This window comes from Sceloporus occidentalis, unplaced genomic scaffold (genome assembly GCF_023333645.1).
Source record: "Sceloporus occidentalis isolate IW3139 unplaced genomic scaffold, rSceOcc1.0.p SCAF_6, whole genome shotgun sequence".
Lineage (NCBI taxonomy): Eukaryota > Metazoa > Chordata > Lepidosauria > Squamata > Phrynosomatidae > Sceloporus > Sceloporus occidentalis.
The window spans coordinates 35723973-35749406 of record NW_028316986.1 but is presented as its reverse complement, the minus strand read 5'-3'; the positions used below and the strand labels follow the sequence as shown (position 1 = coordinate 35749406).

Here is a 25434-nt window from a genome sequence, read left to right as displayed (position 1 = left end):
CCAAAAAAAAAAACCAACCCACACTTAAAACCACCATGCCTTATCCAGAGTAAGTGGATTAAGGATAACATGTATCACATACAACTACACATTGACTTTACCATCAATGCTATTGAGATAAATTCTGGCAAGAATCATATTTGTAGTTAAAGAAAACACATATCAAGTCTACAACTCTTCTAAAAATGTGGGCACACCCATGTTGTACTGTAGCTGGGATCCAAAGGATGAAAGCAGCATAACTTCTTGATCAGTAGAGACATCAATCATGAGTCAACAGTATGATGCGGCAGCTAAAAAGGCCAATGCAATTTTAGGCTGCATCAATAAAAATATAGTTTCTAGATCAAGGGAAGTAATAGTGCCATTCTACTCTGCTCTGGTCAGACCCCACCCGGAATATTGTGTCCAGTTCCACCTCAACATTAGGAGGAACTTCTTGACAGTAAAAACTGTTCGACAGTGGAACACACTCCCTTGGAGTGTGGTGAAGTCTCCATCCTTGAAGGTCTTTAGAAAGAGGCTGGATGGCCATCTGTTGGGGAGGCTTTGATTGGGAGTTCCTGCATGGCAGGAGGTTGGACTGGATGGCCCTTGTGGTCTCTTCCAACTCTACGATTCTATGATTCCATGATCTCTTATCTTCCATTTATTGGCTGTGCTGTTTCATTGGAGCTCAGCTGAAATCTTCACTGTAGCTGTGGAGGGATCCCCAACCCAAATGCCAGCTATCCCTGCTGCAGTGCAAAGTATTTTAAAATTTCCTGGTCTGGAATGTAACATTAAGACCAATGAGCTTTTCAAAACATATATTCTTCATACAGATGCTAACTGGTTTATTGATATGGATCAGTAGAGCAGCCTAAATTCTTGGACTCACTCCCCTTGGGTGCATGGCTATTAATACATTCATGGTGAGTGCCTGCTTTTCAAAATTTGCCACTACACCACTTCAAAAACGTCACTACACCACTTCAAAAATGTATTCACTGCCCCTAGAGGTGCATCTACACTGTAGGAATAATGAAGTTTGACACTAATTTAACTGCCATGACTCTATTCTACAGAATTCTGGGATCTGTAGTTTGTTGTGACACCAGAACACCCTGACACAGAAGGCTAAATATTTCACAAAACTACAAATCCCAGGATTCTATAGAATCATAGAGTTGGAAGAGACCGCATGGGCCATCCAGTCTAACCCCCTGCCATGCAGGAAATCCAATCAAAGCATCCCCAATAGATGGCCATCTAACCTCTGCTTAAAGACCTCCAAGGAAGGAGACTCCACTACACTCCAAGGGAGTATAGGATGGAGTCATGGCAATTAAAGTGGTGTCAACATTTTCAATGTCAGTCAACAGAATTGTAATTCCACCAGGTTCAGCTCCCTCCTTAAAGTACATCTACATTGTAAAAATAATGTAGCTTAATACCACTTTAACTGCCATGGCTCCATCCTATAGAATCCCAGGATTTGTAATCTCTTGTGAGGCACCAGCACACTTTGGCACTGGCAGAAAAGGCTAAAGGCCCTGTCAAACTACAACTCCCAGGATTCAATGGGATAGAGCTACAGTGCTTAACGTGATGTTCAAACTGCAATATTTTTACAGTGTAGATATACCCTTGGTCCTGTTCCTTAGCCATAAACTGTTTTTAAAGAGTATGTTTCCATCTTTAAGACCTAGATTTAATTTTAGCCTAGAACAAGGTAATACACAACTACTGCCCCAAAATATAACATTGTAGTGAAAAAAATTCTGTAATTTTCTTCACACAGACCTTTTAATTAGTGCTGTCTTAATACTATACTATTGCCCAATGTTTACCTTCATATCTTTCAGAAAATTCAGTTCAAAAATACTGTTTATGTGTTGAATCACACCAGAGAACAATCCTCTTTGGAGCAAAACTGTTATTATAATTGTACAATGAATAAGCAACTAAACTCCTCTCCTGAACACAATGTATTTTCAACAGCAATTAAGTAACTACAAAAGATGACAGGTTGGCAGAAATGGAGGGCAGACTCTTAACAAGAAGACAGAAAGCTTCTTTTGTCACTACCTGCTACAGAACTGCAGTCAGTATGCCATAGGGATCTCAGAGGACAAGCACACTGTACCTTTCCAGAGATACTATAAAGTAAGCCCAAGAATACATATGACACAATAAACATATAACTGTTTAGTGGAGTAAAATCACTCCATCCTCACCAAAAACCCATCCTACCAGTTGGTCACAGGATAACATGGATCTTTTTCATATTAACCTGAAGCCCCACACAACTATCTTAAGTGTGATTATTAAAAACAAGAGTTTGGATCTGGAACACTTGAGGATTTCAGCCATTGTAAAGTGCTACACGACTATCAATTGAACACTATCAATTTGTCAACTTTTCTTGTTACTAAACTGGAGCCCTGTACAACCAAGCATTAGTGAGGACACATTTGAACAGAAGTGTTTTTATTTGGCTTGGTTAGCCAGGACAACCATTGTAAATGTCTGCATAAAATGTTTGAGACTAATGTTCTATGTTAATAAACTGTGATGCCCAGCATATTCCAGTGGAGGTCTCACCAATGTAGAATAGCAATGATTTTGAAAGGTATTGTTAGAATCACAGATGAATCTGTAAAATGAAAGTAATTATGGGTAAATACATATAAAGTTACACAAACCAGAAACAGATTCATCTATTAGAGTTGGTATAATTTCATTCACCCTTACATGAACTTTAGAGTCAATGCTACTGAGATAAATTTGGGCAAAAATCATGCTGATAGTTAAAGAAAACAAAAAATATATGATGCTAATCTTACACACCTGCAATAAAGTAATCACCACACTGAAGCAAGTGCATCTTATTCTAGAATTGACTTGTATAGGATTGCACTGTAAAGGGTCTAATGCCACTCCAGTAGAATATAAGGCATCCTATGGAATCATAGAATCATAGAGTTGGAAGGGACCACAAGGGCCATCCAGTCCAACCCATTGCCATGCAGGCAATCACAATCAAAGCATCCCCGACAGATGGCTATTCAGTCTCTTTTTAAAGACCTCCAAGGATGGAGACTTCACCACACTCTGAGGGAGTGAAACAGCTCTTACTGTCAAAAAGTTTCTCCTAATGTTGAGGTGGAATCTCTTTACTCTCGACTTATCCGTGAGTCACATCAAAATACCATCGTTTTGGCCACAAAAACTACCGTCAATTTATACATGAGGTTGACTTATAGTTGAGCATATACCATATTTAAGGCTCTACCAGAAGCCAACAGACACAGTCCCCAGTCAACAGTGTAAGGTAAGGGGGAAAAAACCTGTGGAAAAGGAGACAGGAATTCCTACCCAGCCTTGGACCAACCAGCAAAGGTCTATATCAGAGACAGGAGAATGAATTGACGAAGTCCAATCAAAAAAAGGGGGCAACAGGAACTAATACATCCTTCAACTCTGCCCCCTATGTCACATTTACACTCTGCACCATGACACATTTACACTGGCCTTTTCTCCAAAGGATACCAACAAAGACATCTTTCTGTCCACAATGCTGTGCAGCATGGAAGGTGATCCAAATTCTATGTCGTACCCTGTTATTGTTGCATATGCTTCTTACAAATAATTATTTATATTTGGTTATACCCAGGAATAATTCTCAAGTGCAGCTAGTATGGCTCTTATTTCTGTTGTCTATCCATTTACCAAGGAACATCAAGATTACTTATCTAGTTCAAGAAAAAGTACACTGTATTACATCTGCAGTGAATAGCAAATGAAAAAGAAACACAGCAGAGGCATTTAATGGAAAAGGCCAGCTTCACTGCAACCCTGATATGACAATGAAGTAAACAATTACTGTTGCATGTGAATCCCATTGTGGGAGAAAGGCAGGATATAAATCCTTGAATTAAATAAATAAATAAGTCTTACATCAAATTACCTTTGCCAAATGCTGCTCCATACAAATATCAGTCATGGTCAGTATAGCAATCTCTATGTAACCTAAGAAATTATATTCCTTTTAAAACATGATAAAGAGCACACTTCTGTACAGGGAATTACCTGAATTAAGTCTTCAAGTTCTGTGTCATTCACACAGGAATGCTGTGACACAAATAGCTGCTTCTGGATGACAATCGTTGTTCTCTGGTTAGTTTCATGTGGCTGCTCCAAGGCTTTGAACACAGTAGCTCCAATAATCAGATACAAAACCACCACCAGAAAAATGGTTGAGACCGTCTTCCATTTCATAACATTAATTGTTGTATCACTCTCTTCCCGTGAAGCAAGCACAGTGGGTTTGGTAGAAAATGACAGCCTGGGTTTGGAGTTCTGAGTGGCAGATTTGGGATCCAGCAAGTCAGGTGCCGCCACTGATAAAAAGAGGGGAGAAGACAAGAATGTTAATTTTTATTTTTATGAGGTTTGTCGGAAATTTATTCAGTACTTTTTCTTTCTTGCTAGAGGGTTAGAGGGAACCTATTAATTCATGTGACAACTTAACTTCAGTGATACTCTGGAAAGAGACTCATGTTGTTCACTTCTCAAGAATGTACCATAGAACAAGAGGTTCCAGCAACTTGTTGTGGCAACACTGCTTAGTTCATTTTTTCTTGTTTTTGACTGACCAGTTATAATGTCTACAGTCCAGACATTCAGAAATAAGTACATTGCTAACTCAAAGAACACAGCACCAATCACATAATGCACTAATCACATAATAATGATTAATATCTGATAATTACAATCCTCCCTCCATTCTCACAGTCTTCAGACTCACATCCCTCACTTATGTGCAAGGGATGAATGGCGGGGAAAAGAATGGGACATGCGCCCATGACATGCACCCGTCCACCCCCGCCTATATTCAAACCAATGGGGCTTGAATATAAGTGAAACTCCATTTTCACGAGGGCTCCAGAATGGGTCCCCCATAAAAAAGGAGAGGCAATTGTACATATATTTTCTCAATTCAACCCTTTTTAGTTCATTTTGATGTAAATGAGATTAGTTGTAAATGAAATTTATTGCAAATGAGTTTACTTTTAGCTTAAAGGCAAATAGTTAATACAAATAATCACTTCTAAAACCTTACATGTGCACACCCACACACAATATGTTGGACTTAGAAAAATGCATTATTATTTGTATCATCCTTTCCTCTCATGTATAATTTTCAATAGCAGTTCATTGTAAGCAGCATCATGTGGAAAGTATTTCCAAATAATTGTTTGTCTTCAAGTTGTTTCTGACTTATGGCAACCCTAAAGCAAACCTATCATGTGGTTTTCTTGGCAAAATATGTTCAAAGAGGATTTGCCATTGCCTTCCTCTGAAGGTTCCTCTGAAGAATGTGTGACTTGCCCAAGGTCACCTAGTGGGTTTCCATGGCTGAGCAGGGGTTTGAACTCTGTTCTCCAATCATAGTCCAAAGCTCATGCTTTTCAAAGCTCTCTGAGGGAGTGTTGAATAGCTCTTACTGTCAGGAAGTTCCTCCTCATGTTGAGGTGGAATCTCTTTTTCTGTAGCTTGCATCCATAATTTCGTGTCCTAGTCTCTGGAGCAGCAGAAAACAAGCTTGCTCCATCCTTGATATGACACCCATTCAAATACTTAAAACAGGTTTATCATACAAATCACTCATATACTGTTACACCACACTAGCTCTGTGAGCCAGTGGAAATGATAGTACTTAACTGGGGGCAGGAGAATCAAGCACCTGTCTGGGGATTACATGAGAAAATATTTCATTATGGGGGGGCTAAGATTTTCTTACCTCAACATCATGTAAATTAGATTGTCCTCAAAACTTGTTCATAATGATTATCAATCAGATGTCACATCAACATGGTGAAGACCACAGAGGCTTCATTCCCACTATGTTTTAAACTGGTTTGCAAACCAGTTTGAAATGGTTTAAATTACCCTTGTTCGCACTTGAGCCAAATTCCTGAAGTGGTTTGGAGAGGGAGGCCATGCACTAGACCCATTTAACATGCTTCTTTTTGATGCTCATTTTTTCTGAGTCTTTTGCAATAAATTAATTCAGCACAAGTGTGAACAGGATGCGGATAGGAATCTATTTTTTATGGCATGATCAGATGATCATCCACTGAAAAGGGTCACTTTGGAATCGAAACACTGGTCAATGTGAATGAGAAGTGGGTTATTTTACAAGAAAATGAGATTGGGGCAAATGCAGTGTGAACCACGCTCTGCTGTCGAATCAATCCATCGATTCAGATCACAATCTGATATATTTGAAAGTGGAAATGAGGCCAGAGATATCATATTGGCACTGTTGAATGTCAGTATTTAAAAATATATCATTGGGTTACTTTGACTGAGCAAAATGTTCCTTTCAGTTCTGGTAGGAAAAAGTCTACAGCTTGAACACATAAAATCATAGAATTGTACAGTTGGAAAACACCCCAAGGGCCATTTAGTCCAACCTCCTGCGATGCAGAAATACTCAATCAAAACAGCCCTAACAGATGGCCATCCAGTCTCTCTGTAAAGACCTCCAAAAGAGACTCCACCACTCTCTGAGTGAGTGTGTTACATTATTGAACAGCTCTTACTGTCAGGAAGTTCCTCCTCAGGTTGAGGTGGAATCTCTTTTCCTGTAGCTTGCATCCATCATTCCGTGTTCTAGTCTCTGGAGCAGCAGAAAACAAGCTTGCTCCATCCTCAGTGTGACACCCATTCAAATACTTAAAACAGGGTTATCATACAAATCACTCATACATACATATGACTCTCTATAAGTCTTCTCCCTTAACCACCCTGAAATGTGGACATGTCCTAAGGGAAGCAGAAGGTGGCTGAACACATTAGTCATCCATATCATTATCCCTATGTACAACGTGTTCTTCAGGAATGTGAGGTAAAACCTCACTTGTTGCTGTTGTGAGTCTTCAAGTTGTTTCCAACTTATGAAAACCCTAAGACAAATCTATCACATGGTTTTCCTGAACAAGATTTGTTCGGGGGGGAGGTGGGGAGGTTGCCAGTGGGTCCCTCTGAGGCTGAGAGAATGTGACTCACCTAAGGTCATAGAGTCATAGTTGGAAGAGACCACAAGTTCTCAATCAAAGCATTCCCAACAGATGACCGTCCAGCCTCTGTTTAAAGGCTTCCAAGAAGGGAGACTTCACCGTTCTCCAAGTAAGGAGTGTGTTCCATTGTCGAACAGCCCTTACTGTCAGGAAGTTCCTCCTAATGTTGAGGTGGAATCTCTTTTCCTTTAACTTGCATCCATTGTTCCGGGTTTTGTTCTCTGGAGCAGCAGAAAACAAGCTCTCTCCCTCCTCAATATGACATCCCTTCAAATATTTAAACAGGGCTATCATATCACCTCTTAACCATCTCTTCTCAAGGTCACTCAGTCAGTTTCCATGGCAGAGCAGGATTCAAACCTTGGTGTCCAGAGTCATAGTCCAAAAGCCAAACCACTATACCACACTAGCACTACAACAATACTGCACTACGGCATCACCAAAGACAGAAAGAGGCAGACAGGCACTGAAGATAGACTAGAGCTGCCACTACCCACCCAAAAGAGACAGCAGCAACAGATGAGGAAACTCAGATAGTCCATCCTTCATGACAGTGTTGTCAGGTCATTACTCTTTTCCAGCTCCTAGAAACTAAGGTTTGTAAGGCAATTTAAGTTTCCTACACCCTTTGTTAAGGAAACAAAAATATTGAAATATCAAAAATATCAAAGCCAAGCCTGTTAGTGTCTAGCTTTAAATCAGCAGAGTAGCAGAGAATGGTTCTTGTCTAACTATGCTTCCCTAAGAACTGAAACTGACTCAAAAACAACACATGAAGTTTGTAGTTCAAACAACAGTTTACTAATGGCTTTAATCTATATCTAGCTAGTGAATAGTTCAGGTTAAAAAGAAATATTTACCTCGCCATCTTTCTTAAGAAAGTTGAGGGAGAAGGAAGAGGGGAGGACCCAACAGGGCAGGAGAAAGAGTGTGGGTCTAATAAGAGGGAGTGACCTAAGTCACATGGTTAGTTTGAATGAGAGGAGAGAGGGAGGGTTTGTATTGAGGAAATCCCTGTCTATATAAGGAGGGGGAAAGAGAATGCAAAAGTCTTCCAAGAAAGACTTGAGGCAACACCTAACTCCTTTCACTGTGGTGAACACCATAACAACTTCTACCACCAAAGGAGGGCCACAAAAGAATCTCATCTTTCACCATGCCTGACGATTCAGCCTTACAACCATCTCCTTCTACCCAGAATAGATGTGATGGAACTAATCCTATTGACTTCAGGGTAACTATTCCAGAGTCACAGATTTGACAACTGTAATTGAACACTGCTGCCCAAAGGCTTTGGTGTTAAGTTCTTGACTGATTATGTGCAGCAGGACGATTTATACACCAGCTGAGCTGCAGCAACAGCAGTTGAAGCCCACTGCACTTCTGTAGGGGCCGAAGTGATCAGAATATTAAGCGGCTTGCAGATCAGGGTGAGAAAATGTGTGACAGGCAAGGAAAAGGGGTGGGAACATGGAGCAATCCCCATTTGATGTCATCATTGCTTAATGCCACCGCTCACACTTTGATCTCTCTTAGCATGTTGTCATCCTGCTCCAACTCTTCTCCCGCCTCAAAATGGTGGCAATCCAGGTTTATTGCAAGAGACCCGGCAGCTATACACCTGGACATCCTGTTCTCTTAAATAATAATAACAGCAAGAATAATGCATCATTAATGATGTTGATGATAAAAATAATAATAGTAAGAGGAGGAAGAGTGCCCCGCACCTGTCAGGCAATCCACGTTTATTGCAATGCACCCCCACACACCCAAGGCAAACCTGTTACCTTGGGTTAAGTGTAAGTCTCCAAATTCCCCTTGATCCACTCTCCCTTTCAGGAAGCTCTCTCATCTGCTGCTGAGCTAACAAAGGGAGAAAGGGCTGGCAGAGTAGAGAGCATCTCCTCCTTAGGCGGATCCTACACAGAATAGCATCCTTCACTGCCCCTCCATGCACATCACCCTCCTTAGCCATTATGAGCATCATCCAAAAGGCTGCCCTCCCATTTCACTCCCCCTCGACACATGTACTAACATAAACAAGAAGCCTTTACCCTGAGAAGCGCCCCCCCCCCCCGTGTTTGAAAAACCTCACAAGAGAGAAATCTTCATCTCTCTCTTTTTTCCCCCAAAGAAGCAACCAGTTTCCCTCCCCTTTCACGCACACACACACACAACCAGGATGCTCCTGAAATCATTGGCAACAACCGGTAGGGCAGAACATCTTCCTAAGGCAATGGACCGTTCAGGGACCTTTGGCTTCTGTTTCCCCCACCACCACCCCAGATATATACATATATATGTCATCCAGGGAATGCAATATATATTTTCATGGACCTTTGGCTGCTGCCCCCATATATATATATACACACACACACATACATACACACATACATACACACACACACATATACATCCAGGAGATGCAATATATAATTTCATAGACCTTTTGTGGGCCTTTGGCTGCTGTTCCCCACCACCACCACCCTATATACATATATATCCAGGGAATGAAATATATATTTTCATAGACTTTTAGCTGCTATTTCCCCTCCCCCAATATACACATACATATATATATATACATCCAGGGGATGCACTATACTGTGTATCTTCAGGCACCTTTGGCTGTTGTTCCTCCCACCCACATATACATACACATATATTTTGTTTCATGGACCTTCCATGGACCTTTGGCTGCAGTTTCCTCCAACATACATATATACACACACATATACATCCAGGGGATGCAAGATTTATTTTCATGGACCTCTGGCTGTTGTTTCCCCATATACATTTTACACATTCATACTCATACATATATACATCCAGGAGATGGGATACACACACACACACACACACACACACACGGACCTTCCACGGACCTTTGGTTGCAGTTTCCTCTAATATATACATACATATACACACATATACATCCCGGGGATGCAATACCTATTTCCATGGACCTTTGGCTGCAGTTTTCTCCAATATACATATACATATACACACACATGTACATCCAGGGGAAGCAATATCTCTTTTCATGGACCCTTTGGCTGTTGTTTCCCCCATATACACATACACACACATACATACATATATACATACACAGCCACCTATACATCCAGGGGATGCTATGTATATTGTCATGGACCTTTGGCTGCTGTTCCCAGCCAGCCAGCGAGCCAAGGGCCATATGCCGATACAGGGGATGCAGGAGATATTTCCATGGACCTTTCGTGGACCTTTGGCTAAAAGGTCCATGAGAGGTCCATGAGGAGATCCATTGCATCCCCTGGACGTCTCTCCTGGCCTTACGCTCTCCCTCCACACACACACACACGCGCGCACACACCTTGCAGAAAGATGAAGTCTAGCAAAGCCAAGGTGTTGCATGCACCAGGAGCCTCGCTGCCATGAGGTGGGCAGGGAAGGGTGGCAGTGGGGGGGGGGGCATAGGTGGGCATGGGCGATGGGGGCTCGACTGCCGGGGGGGAGGCTTTCCTCTTCCCTAGAGCCAAGATGCAAAAGGGAGCATGCATGCTCCCCATCCTCCTCCCTCTTCCTTTTGCCAGAGCCAGGCAGAGCGGCGCGCCATTGTCAGGAGTACTCACTTCTTATGTCCAGACCCGGCGCCCCCTCCTCGCTTCACGGGCAGGCATTTTTCCAAGGCTTGCCAGGCAGACTTGGAGAGCAAAATAAAACCAAAGAGCAAAGAAGACAAAATTGGAACCAGGGTGGGGGGAAAGAAATGGGTGGTGGGAGAAAGTGGGTGGGTGGGTGGGAGGAGGGAGGGAGGGAGGAGAGAGAGAGAGAGAGAGAGGCCAGGGAAGAAAGAGAGCCACCAACGCGGGGGTCGGAAGAGGCACCACACACAAGAGACACACACACACACACCGAGAGGCAAGGCAAAGAGAGCGAGGGAGAGGCTGGGCTGGGAGCTCCCTGCCAGCGCCTCTCTCCCCCTGTGTGTGTGTGTGTGTGTGTGTGTGTAGTTGCGTGGTGCCTCGTGCTGTGCAAAGGGATGGGCTCCCCCCTCTAGAGGTGTGTGTGTGTGTGTGTGTGTGTCCCTCGTGCGTCTCCTGCCGAGCCTGGACAACTATACAAAAGCAATGGGCTTCCCTCAAGGTGTGTGTAGGTGGTTTGTGTGTCCCTCTGTGTGTGTGTGTGTGTGTGTGGTGCCTCGTGGGTGCGTCTCCTGCCCAGTCTGGGTAGCGGTGAAAAAGCTTTGGTCTCTTCTCAAGATGTGTGTGTGTGTGTGTGTCCCTGTGTGTGATGCCTCGTGCGTCTCCTGCCGAGTCTGAGCCAGTGTACAAAAGCAGTGGGCTCCCCCCAAGGTGTGTGTAGGTTCGTATGTGTGCCTGTGTGTAGTGCGTCTCGTGCCGAGTCTGGGTAGCTGTGCAAAAGCTTTGGTCTCCTCTCCAGGGGTGTGTGTGTGTGTGTGTGTGTGTGTGTGTGTGTCCCTGGGTCTCTCCTCCTCCTCCTCCTCCTCCTCTTCCTCTTCTCTTCTCCTTCGCCTCCCAGGGTTCCCCAATGCTCTTCTCTGGAGACTCTCACTCTCTCTCCAAAACGAAAGCCAGCTCCGCCGCCAGACTCCAAAAGACCTCGCCGTCTGCATCTGGAAACCCCGTGCTTCTGGTGGGACTTCGAGCCGTTTCTGACTTCCGACGACCCTCAATAGGCGAAGGCATCCTGGCTTTTCCTGCCCAACCTTGGTTCAGAGGAAGCTTGCCCTGGCCCTTGCCCTGAGGCTGAGAAAGGACATCTTGCCCAAAGGAGCTGTCATGACCCAGCCAGGATTCAGTCCTTCGGTCTCCAGAGTGCTGGGAGTCCCTCCCAACACTACACCAAGTGGAAACATCAGGATGCCAAGGAGACCCTGGAGACCAACTGACAGAGAAAAGAGGAAAGCAGAAGCTCTCCTCGACTGGAGCTGACTTCTTCAGATGCATGAGTTGGAGTGGAGAGAGTGGAAAGATGCTAGGCAACCTCCTGCTTTACTTCTCCTCAACCTCCACCTTTAATACTGAACTTGGCACCTCAGCTCCATCTCCATGAGGCCCTCCTGCCTCTGTCCACCATGCACCATCCTTAAAACTGAACTTTCCACCTCAACTCCATCCCCACAAGGCCCTCCTGCCTCTGTCCACCATCCGCCATCCTTAAAACTGAACTTTCCACCTCAACTCCATCCCCACAAGGCCCTCCTGCCTCTGTCCACCATGCACCATCCTTAAAACTGAACTTTCCACCTCAACTCCATCCCCACAAGGCCCTCCTGCCTCTGTCCACCATCCGCCATCCTTAAAACTGAACTTTCCACCTCAACTCCATCCCCACAAGGCCCTCCTGCCTCTGTCCACCATCCGCCATCCTTAAAACTGAACTTTCCACCTCAACTCCATCCCCACAAGGCCCTCCTGCCTCTGTCCACCATCCGCCATCCTTAAAACTGAACTTTCCACCTCAACTCCATCCCCACAAGGCCCTCCTGCCTCTGTCCACCATCCGCCATCCTTAAAACTGAACTTTCCACCTCAACTCCATCCCCACAAGGCCCTCCTGCCTCTGTCCACCATGCACCATCCTTAAAACTGAACTTTCCACCTCAACTCCATCCCCACAAGGCCCTCCTGCCTCTGTCCACCATCCGCCATCCTTAAAACTGAACTTTCCACCTCAACTCCATCCCCACAAGGCCCTCCTGCCTCTGTCCACCATCCGCCATCCTTAAAACTGAACTTTTCACCATCCCCACAAGATTTTGAGTTTCAGTTGACTTTTTCACACACAACCAGCTTATGAAGGTCTGTCTCTGGACTCCACTTCATGCACCTGAAAAAATAAGCTCAAATCTACTAAAGTGCATTCTACTAGCTTTCTTTCAGGAAGTCTCAAAGGTGCTACAAGATTTCTTTTGAGGTCTGCTACTGACACAGCTGTCCCAAGAGTGTGATCAGTCTCTTTTCTGTCTCTCTTCCTTTTCTCTTCTCCCACCAAGCCATGTATATATTTTTATATTTTTTAAGGGAAGGTTGGTTCCCCACAACACACAATTTTTGAATAAATAAGAATGACACTGTCCCATGCCCTATGAAGAGAGACCCGGGGAGCTGGGTATGTTTAGCCTGGAGAAGAGAAAAATGAGGGGTGATATGATAGTCCTGTTTAAGTGTTTGAAGGAAAATCATATTGAGGATGGAACAAGCTTGTTTTCTGTTGCTCCAGAGAATAGAATCCAGAACAATGAGTGCAAGCTACATGAAAAGAGATTCCAACTCAACATTAGGAGGAACTTCCTGACAGTAAGAGCTGTTCGACAGTGGAACACTCTCCTTCCTCAGAGAGTGGTGGAGTCTTTCTTTGAAGCAATTTAAACAGAGGCTGGATGGCCATCTATCAGGGGTGTTTTGACTGTGAGTACCTGCATGGCAGGGAGTTGGACTGGATGGCCCTTGGGGTCTCTTCCTGCTCTATGATTCTATGAAGCATGTGGTTCATACAGCCAGTCTCTGTGACTAAGAGACACAGATGCATTTGTTGTAATAAGAGGGTTTTAGTACATGTCCCCACCCCCACTCTGCACCACTAATGTCCCACTCCTGCCAGGGTGCATTTTCTGCTTGGACTCTCCTACTTTTCATGTATGATTGACAGTGACTCTTCCTTACCCTTCATGTTTCATCCTTACCAGTGATTGCCTACTGTAGTCTGATTTCCCCTCCAAAATTAAAAATGTAAAGCCTTCTATGTGGCTACATCTTCAGAAGCCTCAAGAGGTACTTGTGGTGGACAAACCAAGGGTAGGAAAGTCCATTTCTGGAAAGATATGGAAGCCAAATGGAATGGGAAGGGAGGAGTGAAGAAGGTGGAATAGCTGTTGACCACTAGCAGAACCTGGAAATCTTACTTTTATGGACATTTAGCTCTCCAAATCCTCCAAGCCAGCATAAGCACTGTGAGTTATAATTCTTTAAAAAGTAACTTTTCCAAGGTCTGACAAACTGGGAAGGAAAATGCATATGTACTTCACACCCATTCCCACATTCTTTTACCCAGACCCTTGTGTGAACTCTTGCTTCATACTAAACTTTTGAACTGGTAAAAATGTAAATCAACAATTAAAAAAGATTAAGTAAATTGGTGAGCCATTGTTATGAGAGACTGTCCTTGTAAACATTTTCATATGATGTTATAACTGAGCCCCTTTGAGCCTCTCATCACATGTTGTTTTGTTGTTGTGCAAATTAAGATGTTGCCAATGCTGGGTAAAAAGCACAAGAAAAGATTTGGGACATGACCACATGAGCCCCGTTCTCACCACAATCGTGTTAGTTAATGAAGACAAACACAGCGCTTTGAGAGCAGCCATTATTACATGTCTCCACAATAGTGCCAGCGCACTCTCCTCTACACAAACCCTTTACTCAACTTCCTTGCCTTTTGGGGAGGGGGAGTATTTTTAATGCAATTCTTAAGTTATGCTAATATGATTTAAGCAAATGAAATAGAAATAGAAAAGAAGCAGAGGCAGTCAGCTTGATCAGGAATATCAAGGGGGAGGGGAGACATGAGGAGACACTAACACCACATGACTGCCAATATTCGAATGGCCACAACAGCAAGGTTTCACACTTGAGGACTAATAGGACTGCAGTGCAATTGGGAGTCTATTGATGGGTTTCCCCTGTCAATGAAAAGGGACACCTTAACCATACTTGGGAGACACAGCAGCTATTATTTGGAGGTGACATCATGCAGTAAGCATTACCAAAGGCACTTTTTTTCAACTTTAATTGTGATTTAAAAGCCATGTGTGATAATCTCCATAGCATCAGATACACTTTATAGACCTTCAGGCTTATGAGTTCAGCAAAGTCTGTACAAATCACACATCTAACATGGACCTCACCCTTAGGTTACCCACATGACTCTCCTAAAAGGGATCTGGTGGACTGTTTCAGTAAACTCCAGTCATATATGACTGGAAAAATATTTCTACAGTGGCAAACAACCTCTGCCCTTCCAGATGTTCTTAGCCACAACTGCCATAATCCCCCTCCCCCTCTCTCTGTGTATGTACCTTAAAGTCAACTGTCAATTTATGGTAACTCCTTGAATCTCATAGGGTTTTCTAAGGCAAGAAATACTCAAAGATGGTTTTGCTAGTTCTTTCCTCTAAAGTAAGGGCTGTTCAACAATTGAACACACTCCCTCAGAGTGTGGTGGAGTCTCCCTCCTTGGAAGTCTTTAAACAGAGGCTGGATGGCCATCTGTTGGGTATGCTTTGATTAAGAGTTCCTGCATGGCAGGGGGTTGGACTGGATGGCCCTTGTTGTCTCTTCCAACTCTATGATTCTATGAAATATATCCTACATCACCTGGTATCCATTGGCAGTCTCCCAGCCAAGTACTAGCTAGAGTTGATCATACTTATCTTCCAAGATCTGATGGGATCTGTACCTTTAGGGTATTTAGAGCCCAACCATAATCCCTTACTATGGGTTGTTCTAGGAAAGGATGCAAGATGTTACAGTCAGACAAGATCTAGAGAGCCATTACTTACTCATCCTTGACAGCTAAGCTACAAAATGAGTGCAGCTATTTGGTGTTGCTTTCACATGACTTCAAACTGTACAAAGAAGAACATAAAATGTAAATGTTTAATCACTGAAAATAAGTGTCTTGCATTTAAAAAAATAAGAAGCAAGGGCAAAAAACTAGACTAGGCTTTGAGCTTTGAGTTCTTCTTATTTACATTAAGGGTTGGAGAACTTTGGTGGCCCAGATATTTGGGATCTCAGCTCCCAAAAGTTTCATTATGTGGGGTTACTGGTAAAGGCTTATATGAGTTGTTATTCAAAACATCTGGAAAATCTAAGCATTTTCACCCCTACTTTATATGTTTGTTATCTACACAGAGACTATTCAATGCAGGACATTTCTTAAACCCTCCGCACCCCACAGTGTAATTAATTGTGTTGCTTGGCTTCATAAAGCCATTTTTGAATGTTATTTATTTTACTTATGTGTGTTTGTTTTTAATAAATAAAAATACATAAATGGAACTATTTCAATGTACATTAAAAAATAATGCAAACAAAAACACAGAGAAAACAAGCATCACATAAAAGCACACCTAAAGGTCAATGAGTTTTAAGGATGGGTTAAGATCAGTTTTTAATGTGTTTCCTTTAATGTCTGGTTACAAAACTTGTGCCTTGAACCTAAAAGTTAAAAAAAATAGACAATATTTCTCTGGGAAGGACATGCCATAATTTGGTTGCCATTACAAGAAAATGGGGGGCTCCTTTTGTATGGTTTTAATCTTCCAAAAGAAGTGTCATTTGGAGAAGGCTGTCAACTGGTAATCTTAGTGTGCAGACAAGTTGGTAGTTATGAGCAGAGGTAGTCTTTCACGTTACATGCTATAGAAAAACAATTGTAGCAGAAGAATCAGGAAGCAATGGATGTGAAGTGTTCCACAGATTATAAATGATGTAGATAGGAGAGGATGCTACTTTGATAAATTGCACCTATGGGGAAGATGGTAAAGTCTCAGGGTGCATCTACACTGTAGAAATAATGCAGTTTGACACCAGTTTAGGTCCTATAGCTCCACCCTATTGAATCCTGGGATTTGCAGTTTTACAAGATTTTTGGCCTTCTCTGCCAAAGAATGCTGGTGCCTCACAAAACTACAAACCCGAGAATTCTGTAGGATGGTACCATGGCAGTTAAAGTGGTGTCAAACTGCATTATTTCTACAGTGTAGATGTTCCTTCAGTCATTAATCAACACAATTTTTGGGCCGTATGCTACTTTTTGGGATGTATGCTAATAAATATGTTACAAGGGCTCTACTACTATTTTTGACATACACCAGTTAGTCAACAGCCTATTGAAGCTTCAGCCGTCAAACCTATTCAGATCTATAGGATTAACTCCTGAAGGGCCCATCACAACCTACATTTTCCAAAGAGTTTGATCCCTCTGACAGAGAAAGCAATGTATAAGGAATATAAATGTATTTGGGCTGCAGTCTCCCTATATCAAACCCTACAAGAGCTTTACTCAAACTGTGGACTTCAGGTATTTTGGGGCTGTATCTCCCATAATCTCTAACTATTGTTTATGCTGGAACTGATTCAACCTGCTATTCAATACATTTGAAGGGCATGAGGGGAAACATCTGGAGAAGTTTGCCCTGTGGAGTTCCCATTTGGGCCAATACTCTAGGGTAAGTTGTTTTAGGAGAGTAGCCATAATTTGGCTGTAGGTTTTGGCCTAAATACCACTTACTGTTGAAAGGCTCTGCAAAGCTCCACAATTTGTAGTACAGCCTTTACATAGAAAGGGCATCACTACATATTTACATGACCTAATTCTCTTCCGCTGCAGCTTGGAAAATTTCATACATAAAACACCGTTCTCCTTTTCCCCTGAAAAGTTTGCTACAAATGGCCCTGTATAAACATTGCCTGTTCCTCCCATGAGGGGAAAAAGACTCTTTCCCTACAATTCTTATATAGTTATGTGGAAAAAGTGATATGAAAATTCTTCAGTCTAAGGCTTAGCTGTAAAACACATTAAGTATAACAGATTTTTTAAAAAAGAAAATGTATACATAAATGACATGGTTTGTTTTTTTCCAGAGAGGAAGAGATGCCACTTGTACAGGCATATCTCAGTTAACAAAACTGGGAAAGAGGTTTCTTTTTACAAAGTATGTTTATGCCTGCCCAGCCCCTGCTTATTCTTTGCCATCTATTTAGGTGGAAGTGGTTTAGAGGTTTGCTTTGTTATTGTTTTGTTGTTTTTGCAGCATCAATACTGGGAGGATGGTGAAAGAAGACTGAAGAAATACAGACTGTCGACTGATATCACTAGGGCCCTCCTCTTTTGATATCAGAAATGTGGGATTGATCCCTAAGACCGTCTTGCCCCGGTCACTCTAAATCTACTCATTTGGGCTAAGTATTACAATTCCCCTAAGTTCAGATTAGTGATGGAGCATCCTCTTGGACACCCTTACCTTGAGGGTAACACAGCAACAACATGTTTTCAGTAAATAAAACAATATACCTTGAGCTTGGAAAGGATGGTATTCTACTCTAGCAAATCCTACTATAGTTGTGTGTGTCAGCCTACAAAAGGCAAGGTAAACAGCAGCTGCCTCCAGACTCCTTTACTGAGCATGAATGAAGAACAAAACACAGAGAAAAAGAGAGCGTGGATAAGGCTGCCTCACCATCCACTCTCAACACATTAAAAAGGATAGATCTGTAACTCTGACCACCAAAATGTAAATCATAAGTAGAGACCGGTGAAAGAAAAAAAAATCCTTTGATGCAGTGGTGTCACCAGAGTGCAGTAACTCATCGTGTCTCACACACATACACCATTGACTTCCTCCCATACCACACCATACAGAATCCTTAATCATGTTTTTTGTACTAATTTACTTATAAATCGTAATTCCCTTATATCACTGAATGTAATGGTAATAGTTGCGAGATAAACAATTAGCAAAATTAAATGTATACCTTTAAATTATGGCATCATATTCACAGATTAAATGTGTTCACATATACATAGTTTCATGTGATAAAAGTGAAAATTTGGTAAAAAGTGATGTTTTTAAAGAAAAAAATTTTTTTTTTACAAAAATCCCTGGGGCCTCTCCTTTCTCCTCCCTCTGAGCCTCACCCCACTCACACCATCTCTTCAGCATTTTAAAGAGATACAGGTGAATGCCACAGCCCATTTTTGACAAAATGCAGGTGTCTGAGGAGCAGTGGTGTCACCCTCTTTTAGGGTGACACCTGATGCAGTCTGCAGCCCCACACACACACCCTGGTGATGCCACTACTTGGATGCACTTTGGAAGAAGCCCTGGAACTTTATCACATAAGGCTGCCTAAGTGGAGTTACAGCAGAACATTAGTATCTGTGGCCATACCTTATTACATAGCACCATGTCTGTCCTGTAGCTGCTTTGTCTTCCATCCATTCCTGGAGCACTCCTTTTCACTGACAGGCAAAACTGTCAATCTTTCCCTCTTGATTCACATGTGATAAGTTCCTCCTGGTGCAGTTGTGATATGGAGGCAGTGACGTGGTGCAAGTAGGCATCATTATGCTCTTCTTCCCCTCTCCCTCACTATTCCCAAAAAGGCTGTTTTACTTTACTTTTCTTTTTTTCAATTTATTTTTTTTAAACTTAATCAATTGCTGTGACTGTACAATTAAAAATATTTTAAAAGTTGTAATTGAAAGAAGAAACAACAAAGAATTGTATCATTGAATGGGCAAAAAATATTGGCAGAAATATACCATTAGACAGATGGGAAAAGGCGTGGGGGAAAGATTTAAATTTTACATGTTGTATTGATATGAAAGAAAATTACATGAAAATGTTACATAGTTGGCACCTTCCACCTTCAAGATTAGCAAAAATAATAATAATTAAAAAAAAACAAATCGGAGACATGTTTGAGGTTTAACAGCCAGTATGGCTCCTTTTACCATATGTGATGGGCTTGCCCATATATTAAGATTTTTTTGAAAGAGGTAAACAAAATAATAAGGGAAATATATCAAATCAATGTCAAATTAGAACCTGACACAATTTTGTTAAATATGATAGACAGGAAAGAACTAAGGAAACATATAAAATTAATATTACATTTAATAACATTGGCAAGAATCGTAGTAGCAAAAAGCTGGAAACAATAGAAAAAAAAACAGACAATGATGAATGGTTAAATAAAGCACTAGAAGTGATAGAGATGGATAAATTAACAATGCTACTGCAAGACGATGAGAGCTATAAGACAAATGAAGAAATGTGGAAACCTTTGTTGAAATACTGTGAGGACAGACGGTCAAAATCTATAAAAACGAATGCTTACATATGCTTGAATAAAGTGAAAAATTAAGAGTGTACTGAGTATATTGATATATTATGCTTGTTACTTTATTAAACTCTTAACACTATGGACATTATTAACAACTATAAAATATATATAAGGAGCCAATTCACAGAGTAATGGCTGGGAAACAAACTGAAAAAGAAACAAGATACAAGAAGCGCGAGGAAGATAGAGAGCTTCAATTTCTTTATTAGAATGGAGTGAATACATTGTAAGTTAAGATTCTAAAGAAACTCTATACATAGACTGTTATGTATAAACAAGAAAATTAGTTATTAGTGTGAGATGAGGGCTATAGAAAAACAGGAACAGAGGAATATGAAATAAATAAGCTGTTTAAAAATAAAAGAAAGGAATATCCAGGATAAGTTCCTCCTGGTGCAGTAGGGAGAGGGGAAATGGGAAAACAAAGAGAATGGAAAAAGAATTACATGAATCTCTGTTTTTATTTATTTTTCTTTGATATATGACTTGTAAGTGGAATGTAAATATGAAATAAAGCGTGTTTTAATAATAAATAAATATATATATATTTTAAAAAATGCAAACCAAAAGGCATGCTGGGGGCAGCATAATGCACGAAGGTGGGGTTCTGAAGGCCACAGTGCAGAAGACAGAGCCTGAGACTATAGCGGCACTGTGGCAATTTTGAAGAGCTGTACAAAACCAGTATATTTGCAATTGTGGCATCTTAGCAGCCTGATGTGCTAAAGCCCTTGGTCTCTAGAAAGTTTGAGATGTTTTTGTGTACTCATACAAGGCTTACATGACTTGTTTGTTTCATTTCAAATGTGTACATCTTTAGTTTTTGAATGAAAAGTCCATTGAAACATGTTCAAGATGCTTGTCTTTTTTGTGATGTACGAACCTATCCCTGTTCTTACTGCCTCTGGTACTAAAGTTTCTGTTAATGAAGTAATGCCCAGAAGCACATTTACTTCCATAACTGAGATATTCAAGTTAATGCTTTTAAAACTGGGATTTAAGGATTAGAAGCCACAGCCCTGAGTTTTCAAGACTCAGTAGGACTGTTAATAACAGGATCTCAGAGCATTCTAATTCTTAGGGTTCCCATAAGTTCAAGCCAACTTGATGGTACATAACAACAACAACAGATCACACCTATCAATTCATATGGCAAAAGAAACATTTTGGAGTGGAGCAAATGGATGCCTAACCCAGGAAAATGACCGCCATCTGTAAAACTAAGATGATTCCATTAATGTAGCATCCATCTATATTTGAAAAGTTAACTTTATTCCTTGTGTGGCAGCTAAAGAATGCTAGATGAAATATACTTTTGCCATCAACATATCAACATATTACTATCAGAAGTATTTACCACTTTCTTAATAGCATTTGCTACAATTATACCATACCATTAGAATTTCAAGCATTTTCTCAACTGTACCTAAATAGTTGAAAATATTTGTCAGTGCCACTTACAGAAATGAACAGTTGTAGTTTGTATTAAGCTTGTTTAAGGTGAGCATGTGGCTCAAAAGAGAGTGGAAGATATCATAATCTCCAACTTCCTCTGTTACTCTATAAGTCCACAATAAGCAGGGTAGAGAAACATATCCCTTCAGATATATTGTTGGACTTCAACCTTCATCATCATTCAGAACTGGCTACAATGGACAGGACTAATATAAGTTTCAGTCCGACCTCTGGAGGTCCACAATTCTCCCATTTCTGGTATAAAAGCAGCAAAGGGCTACTGTTTTTTATTCTAAGTCTTGTTAAGCCAAATGCATACAGCAACAATTTCTGCAATCCAGATTTACCTGTTCACGTTTGTTTGAAACCTACAAGATAGCTAACAATTCTACATAAATGAACTTCAGCATGCTCGCAAGTGACAGAGAGCCTATATTCCCTTCAGCGTAGATAATCTTAATCTGTTGTATATTATTATATGAAACCTGTGGAGAGTCGTGTGGGGCGCAAGGGGTGGCACGTCCCATTCAAATGAATAGGGTGTGCAGCCAAGGCACACGCGTCTGCCTTGCCGCCTTGCCTCCTCTGTGCCACCACCGCGTGCACGAGCCCCATTCAAGTGAATGGGGCTCGAACATACGCATTTTTTGGCTTACGCGGGTGGGTCCATAACAGATCCCCCACATACACCAAGGGCCCACTGTATCCAGGAGCCATAGTCCAACACTCAAACCACTACACCATGTTGATTTTCCATACACATAGCCTGAAGGTAATTTTATACATAATATTTTAAATAATTTTGTGCTTGAAAAAGTTTGTGTATACAGAACCATAAAAAAAAGGTGTCACTATCTCAGCCACTCAAAGGGCAATTTTGGATTTTGGTGTATTTTGCATTTCGGAAGTTCGGCCAAGGGATACTCAATCTGTATTTTATTTTTGTACAGCACCGTGTATATTGATGGTGCTATATAAATTAAAAAAAATAAGTTAATATTTAACCCATGAATATAGGAGATGAAGAAGAGAGTTTATGAAGTTTCAGGGTGGGATATACTGAAAAGGCGAGGAGGGGCATCAAACCACTGCTTCTCATTTAAGTGATGGGTAGTCGATGTAGTAGTTTTTCTGGACTGGGGTGAGCAAAAGCAGAATTCAGAAAACTTATTTGGGTGGTGGGGCTCGGGCTAAAAATTACAAACATGTAATTTTTGCAAATTTTGGTTAGAATAGAAATATGAATCTGCTTATGGATCTTCAGATGACTCACAGCAGATCACCACACTTGTTTGAGTCACAAACCTTACCAAAGGCATTAAAATGCAAGGGGGAGTGGGGAAATCCTCTGCCATGGCTGGATATGTGCAAATTTCTTCCCTAATACTTCCCAGAAGTATTAATTGCTTGCTTTTGACAAGTGCTTTATTAACTAAATAACTAACTTATATCCCCAAGGCAGTGCACAGCAAATTTATAACAGTACAATTTAAAACAATACAAAAATACTGACTATATATAAATATAAAATTAAAAAACATTAAACAATTTTAAAAGTTAAAACTATGCATTAAAATTTAAAATATATTAAAAACTCTGAACAAACCTAAACATCTAAATTACACCGCATTTAAAGCCCAACCTTTGTCATAGTTTTTTGTGGGTTTTTTTTTTTTGGGCTATGTGGCCATGTTCTAGCAGAGTTTGAAAAAGCCTTTTTTTTTTTTTAGCTGTTGCTGTTTTTATCTTTATTTATATCCTGCCTTACCCCAGAATTGAGATTCAAGGTAGCTTAGAAATTAAAAAGACTACAATAACATTAAAAATATAGAAAAGTCAGCATTAGGATATAATTAAACTATTAATCATATTATAACAATTTAAAATATACATATTCAAAAGATTTTTAAAAACACTTTAAATAGTACAGTTTAAAATAATTCACCCTTTTTTAAAAAAAAAAATCTTTTCTAAAAGCCTGTCTGAATAAAAAAAATATTTTCCTCCCAATGGAGAGACAGCAAGAGGGCCATTCTACCTTCCCTAGAGAGGCGTTCCAAAGTCTAGGGGCAGCCTAGGGAAGAGAAGGCTCTATATTGTCTTCTTGACAACCATACTAATGAAGATAGTGGGACTGAAAGAAGCTCTCCTGTGGGTCTTAGGCCCTGGACAGGCTCCTAGAAGGTGATACTATCTGTCGGACAGCCTGGACCTAACCCCTGTAGAGCTTTTAGATCGTACCCAGCACTTTGAATAGCTGTCTTTGGGCTGGAATCGTATTCATGACACACATAGGCATAAACTAACCTTAAACCTGCATAAGTCTATTTTGGGTCACTGCAGAGTATTCCCTTCCTCCCTCTCCAGTGATAAAAGCTTTCCAAGCCAACTATACAACTACTGAAGATCCATTCCCCACAGCCATTCAATATCTATATGTTACCACAACCAGTTAATACATCAGTCACGGAGACCTCCAGGGAGCTCCATGTCTGGGTACAGAAATATAGCCAGATGTCTCTGTGATCTCTATGCAGAAAATGTTGTATGAAAAGCAGGCTAGGACACAGAAGGAGGAGGAATGCAAAAATGTGGAAGGAATATCAACAATCTAAGATAAGCAGACTACACCATACACCAAGCAGAAAACACAATAAGGAAGGGAAAGGAAGTGCAAAGGCAGGCTTACCGCTAAACATACAGAAAATAAAAACAATTACCATGAAGGATCAACATAAATTCAACCTAGACAATGAGGAAATCGAAACAGTAAAAGACTTCCTATGCCTGGATCAAACATAGATCAGAATGGGGACTGCAGTCAAGAAATTAGAAGAAGACTAAGAATGGAGAGGGCAGCTATGAAAGAACTAGAAAAGTTCCTAAAGAGCAAAGATATACAACTAAGCATGAAATTTAGAATCGTACAAGCAATTATGTTCCCCATTAGTATGTATAGATGTATTCCCCTCTTTACATTCAGCAGTAAGCCTATCATTGCACTTTTTTCCTTGACCTTCTTTAGTAGTTGTTCAAAGCTTTTGATGTTTTCTGCTAGTAGTAAGTGTCATCTTCATATCTTACATCATTGATGTAGTTTACTCCTATCTTCATTCCTCCTTCTTCTGAGTCTAAATCTGCTCTTCTTATATTTTCTGAACACACACTGAACAAATAGGGTGACAGAACAGAGTCTTTCCTGATCTCTTTGCCAACAGGGAATCATTATGTTTCTCCATATTCTGTTCTAACAGTAGCCTTGTCTTAAGCATAGATTCCTCATCAGGACTATAAAAAACAGTGGCACTTCCATTTCTTTAAGAGTATTCCATAGCTTTTCATGATATACACAATCAAAGGCTTTGGTACAGTATATAAAATGCACATTGACTTTCTTCCAGAATTCTTTGGTTCATTCCATTATTCATCGTAAGTTTGTGATGTGGTCCCTAGTGTCTCTTCCTTTTCTGAACTCTGCACCTCTGGGATTTCTCTCCATATATGATTGCAGTCTGTGTTGCAGAATTTTGAGCATAATTTTGCTTTCATGGAAAATTAATGCTATGCTGCTATAGTTACTGCAGTCTTTTTTGTCTCCTTTTTTGTGGGTGGGGATGTATATTGATCATTTCCAGTCTCTTGGCCATCAGATATATAGATACTAAGGTTATTCTTCTCACCCACAAATCTCTGTATGTTGTAAAGACAGTTAATAAGTGACTGTTCAGTAGAACAAAAAGAAACTTGCATCACAAAAAATACTACATAGTAGAAAAGAAATGCATTTAATGATAGACTTAGTTACTTACTTACTTAACAAGTGCAAGATGATATACTGTATAATAAAGTGTAGAACTTGGAAAACTACAGCTGTCATTGGCTATGTTGGTTAGGGGATTATAGGATTTGTAATCAAAAAAAGTATTTTTTCCAGACTGGTGGTCCCTAGCATGTCACACAACATTCCTCACTATTGAAAAAATGGTTTA

The 25434-nt window shown here is 40.9% G+C and overlaps 1 protein-coding gene across 5 annotated transcripts in view; it reads right to left on the bottom strand.

Moving 5' to 3' along the window:
• Window positions 1-25434, bottom strand: part of LOC149310613 (potassium channel subfamily K member 2) — a 228844-nt gene that overhangs the window by 140715 nt on the left and 62695 nt on the right. For 3 of the 5 annotated variants that reach the window (XM_089529308.1, XM_089529304.1, XM_089529306.1), the window contains exons 1-2: window positions 7568-7652; window positions 4075-4385 (exon numbers count right to left, since the gene is read on the bottom strand). In XM_089529308.1, the coding sequence (XP_089385434.1) occupies window positions 4075-4385; window positions 7568-7619 (363 nt within the window). In that variant the 5' untranslated portion in view covers window positions 7620-7652. Of the gene's footprint in view, window positions 1-4074; window positions 4386-7567; window positions 7653-10684; window positions 10967-25434 lie in introns of those variants that run through there. The other 2 variants (XM_089529307.1, XM_089529305.1) reach the window with 2 other exon arrangements.